An 11,238-nucleotide genomic window follows, 5' to 3' on the forward strand; every position below is an offset into this window, starting at 1 on the left:
GGATTTGGTCTCGGTGCAAAATTGCCTGACCCAGTTTGCAGTTTGTTCTTGTGAGGTTTTGGATCCTACTCTGCAGAAAACTTCCGTCAGCTCAGCTATTAACCTTCTCTCCGCTTGAGTGGTAAATTATAATTCCCGCTTGGTGTAAGTAGACGGATCTCTATTGAAGCATGACGCAGGTTGTGGGGATGTAGATCTACGTCCCAGCCATTTACAGAGGCGGGCTCTTTTGCAGAATCTAGCGAGCAAAAACAGTTCCATGAAATAGGAACTCTTCAAGTTTATGTCTTCTTTAAAGACAACGCCTCGTGACATCGCAGCGTGCAGTGAATTAAGCGATATAACAAACACTATCACACCACTACCATTGAACAAACTTTCAACGTTTTGACAAATCAATTACATGCTCTTTCCTCCTTATATAACAGTCCAAGTCTTGAGATATCACAGTGGCGAACTCTACAATAGAACCTGAAGAACAACGACAGCATGGAGTATGAGTTCGTGTAAGTCCATATGGAATTAAAACATAGTAACTTCAGTTGGAAGGTTTAGAAGTGTCGATCATATCTCATGTCTCTGTTCTCTGCTACAAATACTGGAGCCTATTCTACGCAAAACATTATCACAAGCCACAACCACGATAATTTCCGTCATCGCTTTATTGTTTCTAATTCAGCAAACCAAACGGGGCGGATAGCACAGCTGCTTCTACAGCAATTAACCTAACATATCCTTATTTCAGAAATCACGCTGCATCATCCACCTTAATAAGAGTAACAACTCAAGTGCCTACCAAAATGTGTTTATTCTCAGTGTCAGTTTGGAAAGTACCTACAATTTGTAAGCTCCGACCAAAATATCTCTGATCTACGTCTAGCACCAACAGGCACTTGTACCCGTTGAGACCATATAATTATTTACGCTTTTGCACTCAAAAGGTGTAACCATCTGCGACCAAAATTCACAAATTTTTGCAACACCCCTATGATCTTAAGTGCCTCATGTTCTCCGTGTTTAAAGCTGGTCGTGTGTAACGTGGCGACGTGTGCAAATTTAGCACTAAGCGGTTGCTCCCGAACCTTATCGCTCAAGGGCACTTCAACCTGTGCCAATGAGCATGTTTGTCGCATTGAGCAACTTTTGGTACCCACATCATACTTCATCCTGTCGCCTCAGCACAATCAAGCGTCAGCACAAGTCGTTACGGAGATGAAAAAAAAATCCTGCGAAAGTTGCAATATCACCAAGTAATACCAAGCCTCCTCAATCCCAAACGTTGTGTTGTTAATCAACCACGAGTCACAATCCCCGCAACCTCAACATTTGCCGGCAGAATGAAGGTTCCAACCTGCGGTTTCGAGCATCAGACTGATGCACCTGGAATCCAGTTCCACATGTTGTGGCTCGAGGTGTTCAGATTGTTGGGAAGGTCGACAACGTCCGCCGTGTCAGAGTTTGTGTCGCGTGGGTGGAGGGCCACAATGGGCTGGCGGCAGAGAGGGCAGGTCAGCAGATACACGACACAAGAGAAGCAAAACAAGTTGTGTCCACATGGCTGCAATCCCACCTGCACTATGTCAGCTTAAACATGCAACAGTAAAACTGCACCATGCATCGAACAATATTGCGAATATTGCAATGAATTCTCTTGTGGGAGCTTACGGACATACCATGAGGTGGACGCTGGCTTGGTGTTCAAGGCAAACAATACAGACGCTGTCGTCCACATCCTCCTGCAAAGGAGAAGCCTCATACAAGCTGTACTCGGGTGTCTCCCGAGCAGTCCCCCAAGTAAAATTTGGCAGACTATCGCGCAGAAAATCGCAGTGAGGAAAATCGAACGGCGTGCAAGGAGTGCTGTCTAGGAAAGTACAGTTACTATCTGCATCGGATTTGTCGTCCTGCGATGGAGTTGGTAGTGGCAAACCACCATCACGGAAAAAGAACAAGCTTGATCCCATATGATAGGCTGTTGATGCAACCGCTGGTGGCTGACCCGCTTGGACATCTGAGCTTGCATCTAACCAGATACCGTTGTTCTCGCCGTGATTGTTCTTAGAACTGAGCGAATATTGGCTACGATGACCTTGAAGGTGGATGCCGCAGTCATTGTTGTTGCAATTGGTCATGTTGGAATTGATATAGCCAATTGACCGATTGTGCTGAAGGAGCCGCTGCTCGAGGCGAACTTGCTGCAGAGCATGCTCTAAGGAGGCCACAGATTGCTGCAGCCCATGGTCCAGAAGTTCAAACTCCGATACGCACTCGTGAGAATTTTCTAAGTCGGAGCTCTGTAAACCCATTAGCTGTCTCTCAACCTGGGGGCATAAGTTCAACAGGAAAGTTCAGTCAGCACACTACGAGAGGCAAGTGTCGATACTTATAAGTCGTTTAGACTCTTGGTAATGATAATGGTCAATGTCAGGATTTCCGCTGCGAAACATTACCTGAGGTTGCCAGTCGAAGAAGACATGCGATTGATGCGTAACTTTGTTGTGGTCCTGGCCGTGGCAATCCACTGCATTGTCTCCCTTCACTACCTGCTCCTGCGGTTGAATGAAGGTACCATAAATCAAACTCATGTGATAACTCATTTAATCATCAACGTATCGTTCTGAATTGACTAATTTCCGCACGGATAAGATCCATCTCGTTGTTGTGAATGAACACTGAAAAAGAGAGCACTAAAACATCGAATTGGTAAGATTGTTTTCAGATTCGTAACGTTTCTACTACTTTACACGAGAAGTTTCGACAACTGGTGCATTACCTCAGATACATCAAGCATAGGGATGTGAGCTTGCTGTGTTTGTTGATGAGCGGCCACAGCCTGCACTTGGTGGTGCTGCTGCTGCAAGTGTTGCAACCAAACTTGGTGTGGCTGAAATGGCACAGTCGTAGCCACTGGATCATTGAGATGTGCCCCTGGTCCATCTTCCGCCTTGGGTGAATGCTCATTGTCGTTGTTTGTGAAAGCTTTGCGGGGAGGGGGCTGGTAGTAAAATTCCACACCGTTGATGACGTGCTCTCGTTGCACGAATTCCCCTCGGCGCTTGCACTCACAAAGATCCTTGTACTTGGCCACAGCTTGCTCGATTAATGAAACTGCTGTCTGAACTACAGCCTTCTTCCCTTGAATACGAAACAGCCGAATAGGTATTGAATCCGGCCTGAACGGAAAAATCAGAAATGAACTTAGCCCAACATTCTCCGCGGCTCTTTCACTGTTTCTCCGAATCCCAGGTTTGCGTTCTGGCGACAAAAATCTGGATTAAAACAAAAGGCAAGTCTATGTTTGGGAGGAAAGTAAATACCTGCAAGATTCAGTCCACGATTGCACAATTGCGCCAGTGACCTGTCCTATCAATCTGGCGCTGATGCCTCTGGCACCGATCACAAAACCGGCAGCCAAGAGGGTCACCCTCATCAAGGCTTGTGTCCCGGCGGCCTGGTAATCAGTGCTCACCACGCGGTGATCCTCCGAAGGCAACATGGGTTGTACTCCGGCCTGGGCATCAGCTATGGTACTCCCACTTCGAGGTCCTCGTGCAAGACGGCGCCGACTCTCAACAGCTGCTCGCATACTCTGCTTCTGATGTTGCTTCTTGGTCGTAGAGCATTTTCCCGCCTGAGTCCACAATCTCATTACAGCTTCAATATATCAACTCATACTTCTGGACAACCTCAAAAACAAGCAGAAATCTGCCAAGAACTCATGCAACCGATACTAACCCCAGTGTTAAGTCGCCATAGACTTTCCCATCCCCACAGAAGAAAGGAGAGAATAGTACAAATATCGAAGATTCTTGTACCCAAACAGTGGGAATAAGTGGCGAGATAGATGTCATTTCGGTGTTGCTCCTACATCAAAGTTGTAATTTCTTTCAAGTACAGACGAAACAGAGCTGTTGAATATGAAATAATTGGGCTTACACAAGACCAGGTTACGCCATAGCTGCAGTCTCTCCCAACAAGCCTGTGATTCAGAGTCTTGGGAAAGTCCCATGGGGTTGTACGAAGGCCATTGGCAATGTCTGAGGGGAGCTGCTGGCTTCCACCCAGTGAAGAGAGTGAGTGAGCTTCGTCAGCTCGGTTGTGTTTAAGACTTCGCAGATGTTGATGGTCTACCAGTGCATTTTCAATGTCCTGCAGGAAGGTGGGAGTGGAGCAAAGAGGTCATGTGCAAGACACGGGGAATTTTAAATACCTACAACACCACTGTTGGCGTTCTTCGACAACCGCGACAATCTGGCAACAGACGTATATACTATACTGATGTTGTCTACATTGCTGAACTACACACTTTTTAACCTGTGTGAAACGTGAAGTACTCGGACGAATTTATTGGATTTCACCCCCATAGACCAGAATAGAACCTGTTTGTGGGGTTGCTAAGAAATCCTATCTCGTTGACGAATTTAAATCACAATAAGATTGGGAAGTCTCTGCCAATGATTAGGAATTCGTGAGTGTTTAGAGGGTTCAAGCCTATGGAAGTACATGACAGTAGCACAGAAGTTGATCAATTGAAATAAATGAAAAAGTCGCAACACTTCTGCTCTTGAAAGAGTTGCGAAGAACAAGGAGAGAGAGAGAGAGAAGAGAGAGAGAAAGAGCTTGGGGGGGCACCAAGCGCCGCGGATAGCGGTCTTGCTCCTCTTGGCCGCCACGCAGCTTGAGAGAGCGAGCAGCGTGCACTTTGCGGTGCTTGAGCTTCTTGAGCGTCCAGCCGCAGCCGGATGCAGTATCATGGGTAGTACATGCAGTCGAGGCAGACTCCATGGATCATCATCCTGCAAGCAGCTCCTGTACCTTTCCCGGACAACAGGTCACAAGCTGGAAATGCTTCACCATAAAATAATACTACATCACTCCTTTACACCGAAACGCAAGCTAACGGTTCACTGGTACCTCCGCAGGCTAAATAAACCCTCCGATCATCTGTAAATTCCCCTACCTTGTCTTTTCACTCAAGTACCCGTGCGCATACAGCCATTGCTCGTGATCGTCACCATTCTCAGGCAGTTATGGCCCGCCGCACGTCCGGAGCAAAAATTTGCTTCTTGTGCGACTCGGAAAATGGCCGCAGCTCCATGATTGCCGCTCAACTTACTGGCTACGTTTCGTGATGGGATCAAATGCGATATAGTTTTCACGACGGCCAACCTTTTAATCCTTCTTTCACAACACTCAGAAGATCTTATTCTGCTAAAAGTCGCCACCAATATCACGCGTGTAAAAGTGGTGCAATAGATCTCTTTCACGACTCTCGCCGATTTTGATCAATAGTTTTGTGCGAAACCTAAACACCCAGCTGAAGTCATCACAAAGTATCTCTTTCCTGTACTCTCGTTCATGCTGAAGTCATAATAAATGGCAATTCCATCGAGGGTGTCGCGACTCGATGCAACATGGCGCAGGAAACATGTCAAGATTCTTTTGGTAAGCATTACAGGTAGTTTAAGCATACGTGGCGACCACTTAACCTCCGTGTGCAGAATGGAGTTGCACATCGGGGGCACTCGCCAGGAGGTTACAAGTTACAAGCTCATTGTCTGTGCCGTTCGGTTCCTAAACGATCCAGCGTTAGAAGTCTTGTGGTGCAGAGGTAATACCAAACGAGGCCGGTCATGAAGACCACTAACGGCACCGTGATCAGAATTGGGGTATCACTCCAGCCTGGGTAACTGCCCCGCGCAATCCTGGTTCAACAGAATTGGGCAGTTATACACTGGTAATCTCACTCTCTCTCTCTCTCTCTCTCTCGCTAGCTCGCTCGCTCGCTCGATTTCGCTGATCAACCCATCCCAAACTATTCGTGGAATCTTGCTGTGCACTCAGATGTTCGTTGACACCACTGTGTACCTTCAGCTTCTCGGCACGGCACGCCGTCGGCGAGGCTCCAACGATTCTCTCAACCGCTGAATATTGAAGACTGTGAACAAACCTGACTGCTTCCTATGACTCAGGAATGTGAAAATCTGGTGGTTTGTGCCTCCGATCAGTGAAGATCCAGCATTGCAATCTTCACGATTATACATAGACCGCCCTAAACAATGGACCACTGGGCAGATCTAATCCTCGCGAGGAAGATGCTCATTACAGACGTGGGTGCTTCTGTGCAGCAAAATTAACAAATGCTCACTATCACCGAATGGAAGCCATGCATTTCGAAGATTTACGCCAAATGAGGACATTTAAAGATGATCGTAAGTTCCGCACAATCGATCCAATTCCTCGTGATGCGCGTCACCAATACCTCAATTTTTCTAACATGTTATTATTAATTGAATTTTTTTATTAAAAAAAACAAAAAACAAAAAGGTTTAAGGTTTGCAAAACCAACAAGATTTTTCGAAATCGGAATAACATTCCCTCCAAAAACCGATTAAGCCACTCAAATAAACCATACGCATGAGTCTAAATAGAACTCCCCAAAGCCATAGGTGCCTACACATTCTCCACTCTCACCATCACCTCAACAATCAACTCCCATTCTCCCATCTCCAGCATGACCAAATCAGCAAACGACATTGCTACCCACACAAGCAATCGAACAACACACAATCCCGAACCACAAGCACATGGAAACGACCCAGCATGCAGCAAAATCTCACCACCGCCTCGCAAGCCGCAGGCGCTACTCCACCTGTATGAGACATGGTCCAATTCAGTGGCACTGATCACACCGCCACGGATACACCAGCCATGACGAATGGGCAGGACACAGCAATGCGATTTCCAAGGAAGAGGATCAGCTCCGCTCGGGTTTGAATGGGTGTGACGATAGCTTAAGGGGGGACCTGCGAGGGCTTATATGAGAGAGAAGCAGAAGAAGCGGAGGAGGAGGAGCAGGAGGAGCAGGAGAGCAAGGCTTGGCGAGATGGGGGGCAGGGCAGGGAAGGGGAAGAGAGGATCGATAGATCGTTTGTTGGTGAGATTCACCCCAAATAATCCGGACAGATTTCCCTCCTGCGGCTACAGCATCTGATCTCGCAAGATTACCTCCTCCTCAAACTGCTCCACTGAATCATCGTTTGCCCACGAGGCAGTTCAGCCAAGAAGGCCGCCCTCCTCCCTCCTCGATCAGCTCAGCTCGGCTCACGCAGCAGGGCCGTCATAGCCTGCTGTCCTTCGCGGTCTCCTCAACCTGCCCAGTCCAGCCCAGTCCCACTTCGGCGTTGCGTTGCGTTGCTTGCTTGCTGCCTGTTCTGCTACGAGAGGGAGCTCAACCATCCCCCGCGCCGACCCGGGCTCCGGTCACCGCACCCCATTCTCCTTTACCGTTCCTTTTCCCTGTTTCGTCTGTACTGCTTCCTTTTCTCTATTTGGCTCTTTTGCTTCGTGAGGCAGTTAGAACTACTTTTTCTTTTCTTTTCGACTGGCGAAGATTGTGTGTGCACTGGAGAAAATCTGTAGAGGATTATACTTTTTCTTCTGAGGGCGTGAATTTGAAACCAAGGTTACGTGGGCCTGGAGCTACCTGTGAGATTAAACTGTGTATTAAGAATAATATAGTCTGTGTGCCTTGCATTGATAGATATCTTTTCGTGCAGGATGTTTAGCTCCATCTGCGAGCTTAATTTATCCGCGGATGATGATGCCCGTACAACGGCATGTGTAACTGCTCGGGAATCAAATCCACATTCCCTTAGAACTGGCTCCTTTGGCCATTTTTCTGTTGGAAAATGAACCTTTGGCTCTCACAAAAACTCTGCCTTTCCATTTGTCGCTGATGTGTGTTAGTGTAACATGAGTGAGATGCGCTGATGTGTGTTAGTGTAACATGAGTGAGATGGATAGATGTAATCGTGGATGGATGCGGGTATGGATGAACGAGTGGGTAGTGGATGGATGAAGCCAGCCAGCAGAGATGGCTGCTAGCTCTGGAAGAGGGGGCAGTGGCAGTTACTGAGCTTGGAAGGGAGGGAGTAGGGGAGGGGAACGGGGTGGAGGGAACAAGGGAACGGAGAAGGGGAGCGGGGGGCCCTGATCTTCTAGACGATTCTTTGATCCATCATGATGACGAGGATTGTTGCCGATTACTCTCCCATGATGATTCCCATTTCGAAGCCCATCATGACTCCCACCCAATTCCCCTCCCAAGACCCCCCCTCCCTCTCTCGAAGTCCACCACCCCTCTTGCCCCTCTCTCATAATACCCCTCTTCCCCCAAGTCCTGCCCCCCCCCCCCCCTCCTTCATTCCTTCTTACTTATCATAATAGCCCCTCCCCCACAAAGGGGCCAAGAATGGCCAAATCCGTTTTGCATTGTGTGAGAGTCACATTGCTAATGCCTAGTTTGCTCACACCTTAAATGTGACCCTCCACTCCCTCTTGTTCTCACGCATCTTACAAAGTACACTATTACAAGCATTTCAAATGTATACAAAATATGAAACAAGAATGGGCATTATACATCATTTTTTCCAAGGTAGCAGAGTAATTACATTTTTCAGTACTGAAGGGAAAAAAAAAAAAAAAAAAAAAAAAAAGACATAAAAATCTTGATTAAAATGTGGGTCTGAAGTTAAGTTTGACTTATTTTCTTAATCATTAAGAGAGAAATTTAGGCATCTCATTGTGTTTATGTTTGAGCAATTGGTTTTTACTCTGTAGTCTTCCATCTGATGAGAGAAATCAAATTTCCAAGTGAAATTTCCATGGTTTTGCATGTGGGTTTTTAAAGTATTTTAATACAAAAATACAAAAATCGATTTATTTGATACTATTTAGCTATGTAGTAATATGTTTGAAATTTAAAAAAATTGCGACTGCAAATTGGGTTTCAAAATCACTTTATATTTTGGTTGTTCTCTGGCAACTTACAAAGTAGAATTTTACCTTGTGTTAAGCTTGCAAATCTAAACAGGTGAATTATTTGGCTTAACAGTTGAAAAGGTGCTACCATTTGGAAAAATCAAATTTTTTATTGAAGCTTCATTACAAAAAAAAAAAAAAAAAAAAAAAAAAATGTAGTTTTGTAATAAGAGATTGAAAAGATTCTTAGAATTACTTTATACATGATTTATAAAAGTATTAAATCAATAGCTGTTATTGGTTAGAATATGTATCCTAAATGAATTAACTTACTATTTATTTTTGTAAATAAGTATATCAGCATTACTGTACCAATTTTCCAAATTAACAGTTCTTTCTTTTTATTATTGAAATTTAGAAATTGAGTACTTTTGCCATCTTAAACTACTTATGGTATTAATGTGAGATGTAAAAAAATCAAAAAATTAGTGATTGATAATTTTGTATATAATTTTCTTTTTATTTTCTTTTACAAGTAGGAAAACTTCTTTAAAATAAATCACATGCTTAATTTTTTTATATAAAAGTAAATGAATTCAATCTTTGACACTAAGATTTTTCAAGAAATTGTTTACTTTTATATTACATCAAAAATGATAATAATAATAATAATAATTATTATTATTATTATTATTATTAAAATATCTCAGAAAAATTATAAATCATCTTAAACATTTGTAATGCATCTTTTGATTTCTTATGATTTATCAAACTCCCTCAGATTAAAAGAATAATGCATAGATTTTGAGAGCATCCATTCTTCGTTCTTCAAAGGCTTGAGCAATTAAATATTAGGCTTTCAAAGCTTATTGAATACACAACCTAAAATAAAAAAATAATTATAAATATTCATTAATACACACACACACACACACACACACACATATCTATATATATATATATATATATAGCATAATTGAGAGAGAGGATTTTGATTTTCACACATTTGATGACGAATTATTTAGATTATTCTCTTTAAAGATTCTAACACCTATTCAACAAGAATTTGTGTATATCAATAAAGCATTTATCATACAATAAATTTTTACCACATAAATGTTGTTGAAGTAATTAAAATCTTTAAAAGTGAAAAAAAAAATTAAAAAAACTGTTATAGTATCACAAAAATAAATAAATATTTTTTTAAAATATAAATATTAGTCGTTAATTTTTTAAAAAATATATTCAGAGATTCAATCTTGTTAAAATTACAATTTGTTCTTACTATGTGAGCTTAGCACGTTCAAAGCTGAAGATTTTTCTAATATTTATTGTTCACTAGATTTTGGCTTTTTCAAATCGATTAAAAGTACCATAATAATAAAATTAGATGCTAGTTGTTGATAATTATTCTATTGAAAGGACGGCAATCAATTTTCTTCGATAAAAATTATATTTTTTATTACAAAATAAAATGCAAAAGGTTAGAAATTAACATTTTTATCACTATATAAAAATAAAGATCTTTGTAATTTAATTTCATGTATTTTCTAAAACAATTATGTGAACATGTAAATTATGCTTTACAAATTATAATGTTTATATTCTTATACTTTTATGTATGTTCAAAGGAAACAGAAGTGATATATATTTGTGTTTATATATATATATATATATATCAAACTCATAAAGTAAGTAATTTTCTAAGAAATTAGTAGAAAAGAATGAAAATTAATAAAAAAAAAAATCTAAGTGATGTCTATTCATGAAATTTCTACATAATTAGTATCATTAGTTTAAATATTTGTAACATATATATATATATATATATATATACACACACACAAATTATAAAACCCATTATATTAAGTATTATTCTATACTTAGGTCTAAACTTTATGATTGCAAGAAGATTAAATAAAAAATAAAAAATAGCCATAGTACTAGAAATATTTAAAACTACTTTTGGCTTGATAAGAATTGGATATTGATTTCATGTTTTCTATTGTTCTTTTAACATATTTATATTCTAACTTTTTCTACTACCTATTCTTATGTTGTTAGTCTTAAATACATACCATTTATTTTCTTCAAAATTATTAGTCTTTTGGACATATATTTACCATTAAAATCTTATATATAAATACAAATATTCAATTGACAATTTACACTTGATTAATTTGTAATTGTGATTCAAAATTATTTTATAATATTTATGCTTGTTTTTTTTATTGTTAGTTCAACAATATTAGCTTTGAATTGTAATTTTTCTATTTTAATGCGTCTGGGAACCATTCCCACAATACTAAGGTATTGAGATATTTTTTATATGACCTTGCAGTCAATACTAAAAAATGAGGTTGTTGCATTTTTCAACTAAATTAATATTTTTTACATTAATGTGAATCAAATGTATATAATTAACACACAATAATGTTTTTATTATAAAAAACACAATTATTTTAAAAAATCAAT

The 11,238-nt window shown here is 41.1% G+C and overlaps 1 protein-coding gene across 9 annotated transcripts; it reads right to left on the minus strand.

The window, feature by feature from the left end:
* Positions 1-644: 644 nt before the first annotated feature.
* On the minus strand, positions 645-7,190 carry LOC112278691 (uncharacterized). 9 transcript variants are annotated; one of them, XM_090245038.1, is made up of 10 exons: positions 6,621-7,189; positions 4,961-5,208; positions 4,633-4,809; positions 3,937-4,149; positions 3,318-3,631; positions 2,774-3,173; positions 2,451-2,549; positions 1,674-2,321; positions 1,352-1,570; positions 645-1,167 (listed from the first exon to the last, which is right to left on the minus strand). In XM_090245038.1, the coding sequence occupies exons 3-9, from the start codon at positions 4,783-4,785 to the stop codon at positions 1,367-1,369; spliced, it is 2,031 nt and encodes a 676-aa protein (XP_090101164.1). In that variant the 5' UTR covers positions 4,786-4,809; positions 4,961-5,208; positions 6,621-7,189; the 3' UTR covers positions 645-1,167; positions 1,352-1,366. The 9 variants fall into 9 exon arrangements, with proteins under 9 accessions (XP_090101164.1, XP_090101116.1, XP_024368096.1 ...); XM_090244990.1 differs by having other exon boundaries at positions 4,961-5,705; XM_024512328.3 differs by lacking the exon at positions 4,961-5,208.
* Positions 7,191-11,238: the final 4,048 nt, after the last annotated feature.

This window comes from Physcomitrium patens, chromosome 1, assembly GCF_059467195.1.
Source record: "Physcomitrium patens ecotype Gransden chromosome 1, ASM5946719v1, whole genome shotgun sequence".
Lineage (NCBI taxonomy): Eukaryota > Viridiplantae > Streptophyta > Bryopsida > Funariales > Funariaceae > Physcomitrium > Physcomitrium patens.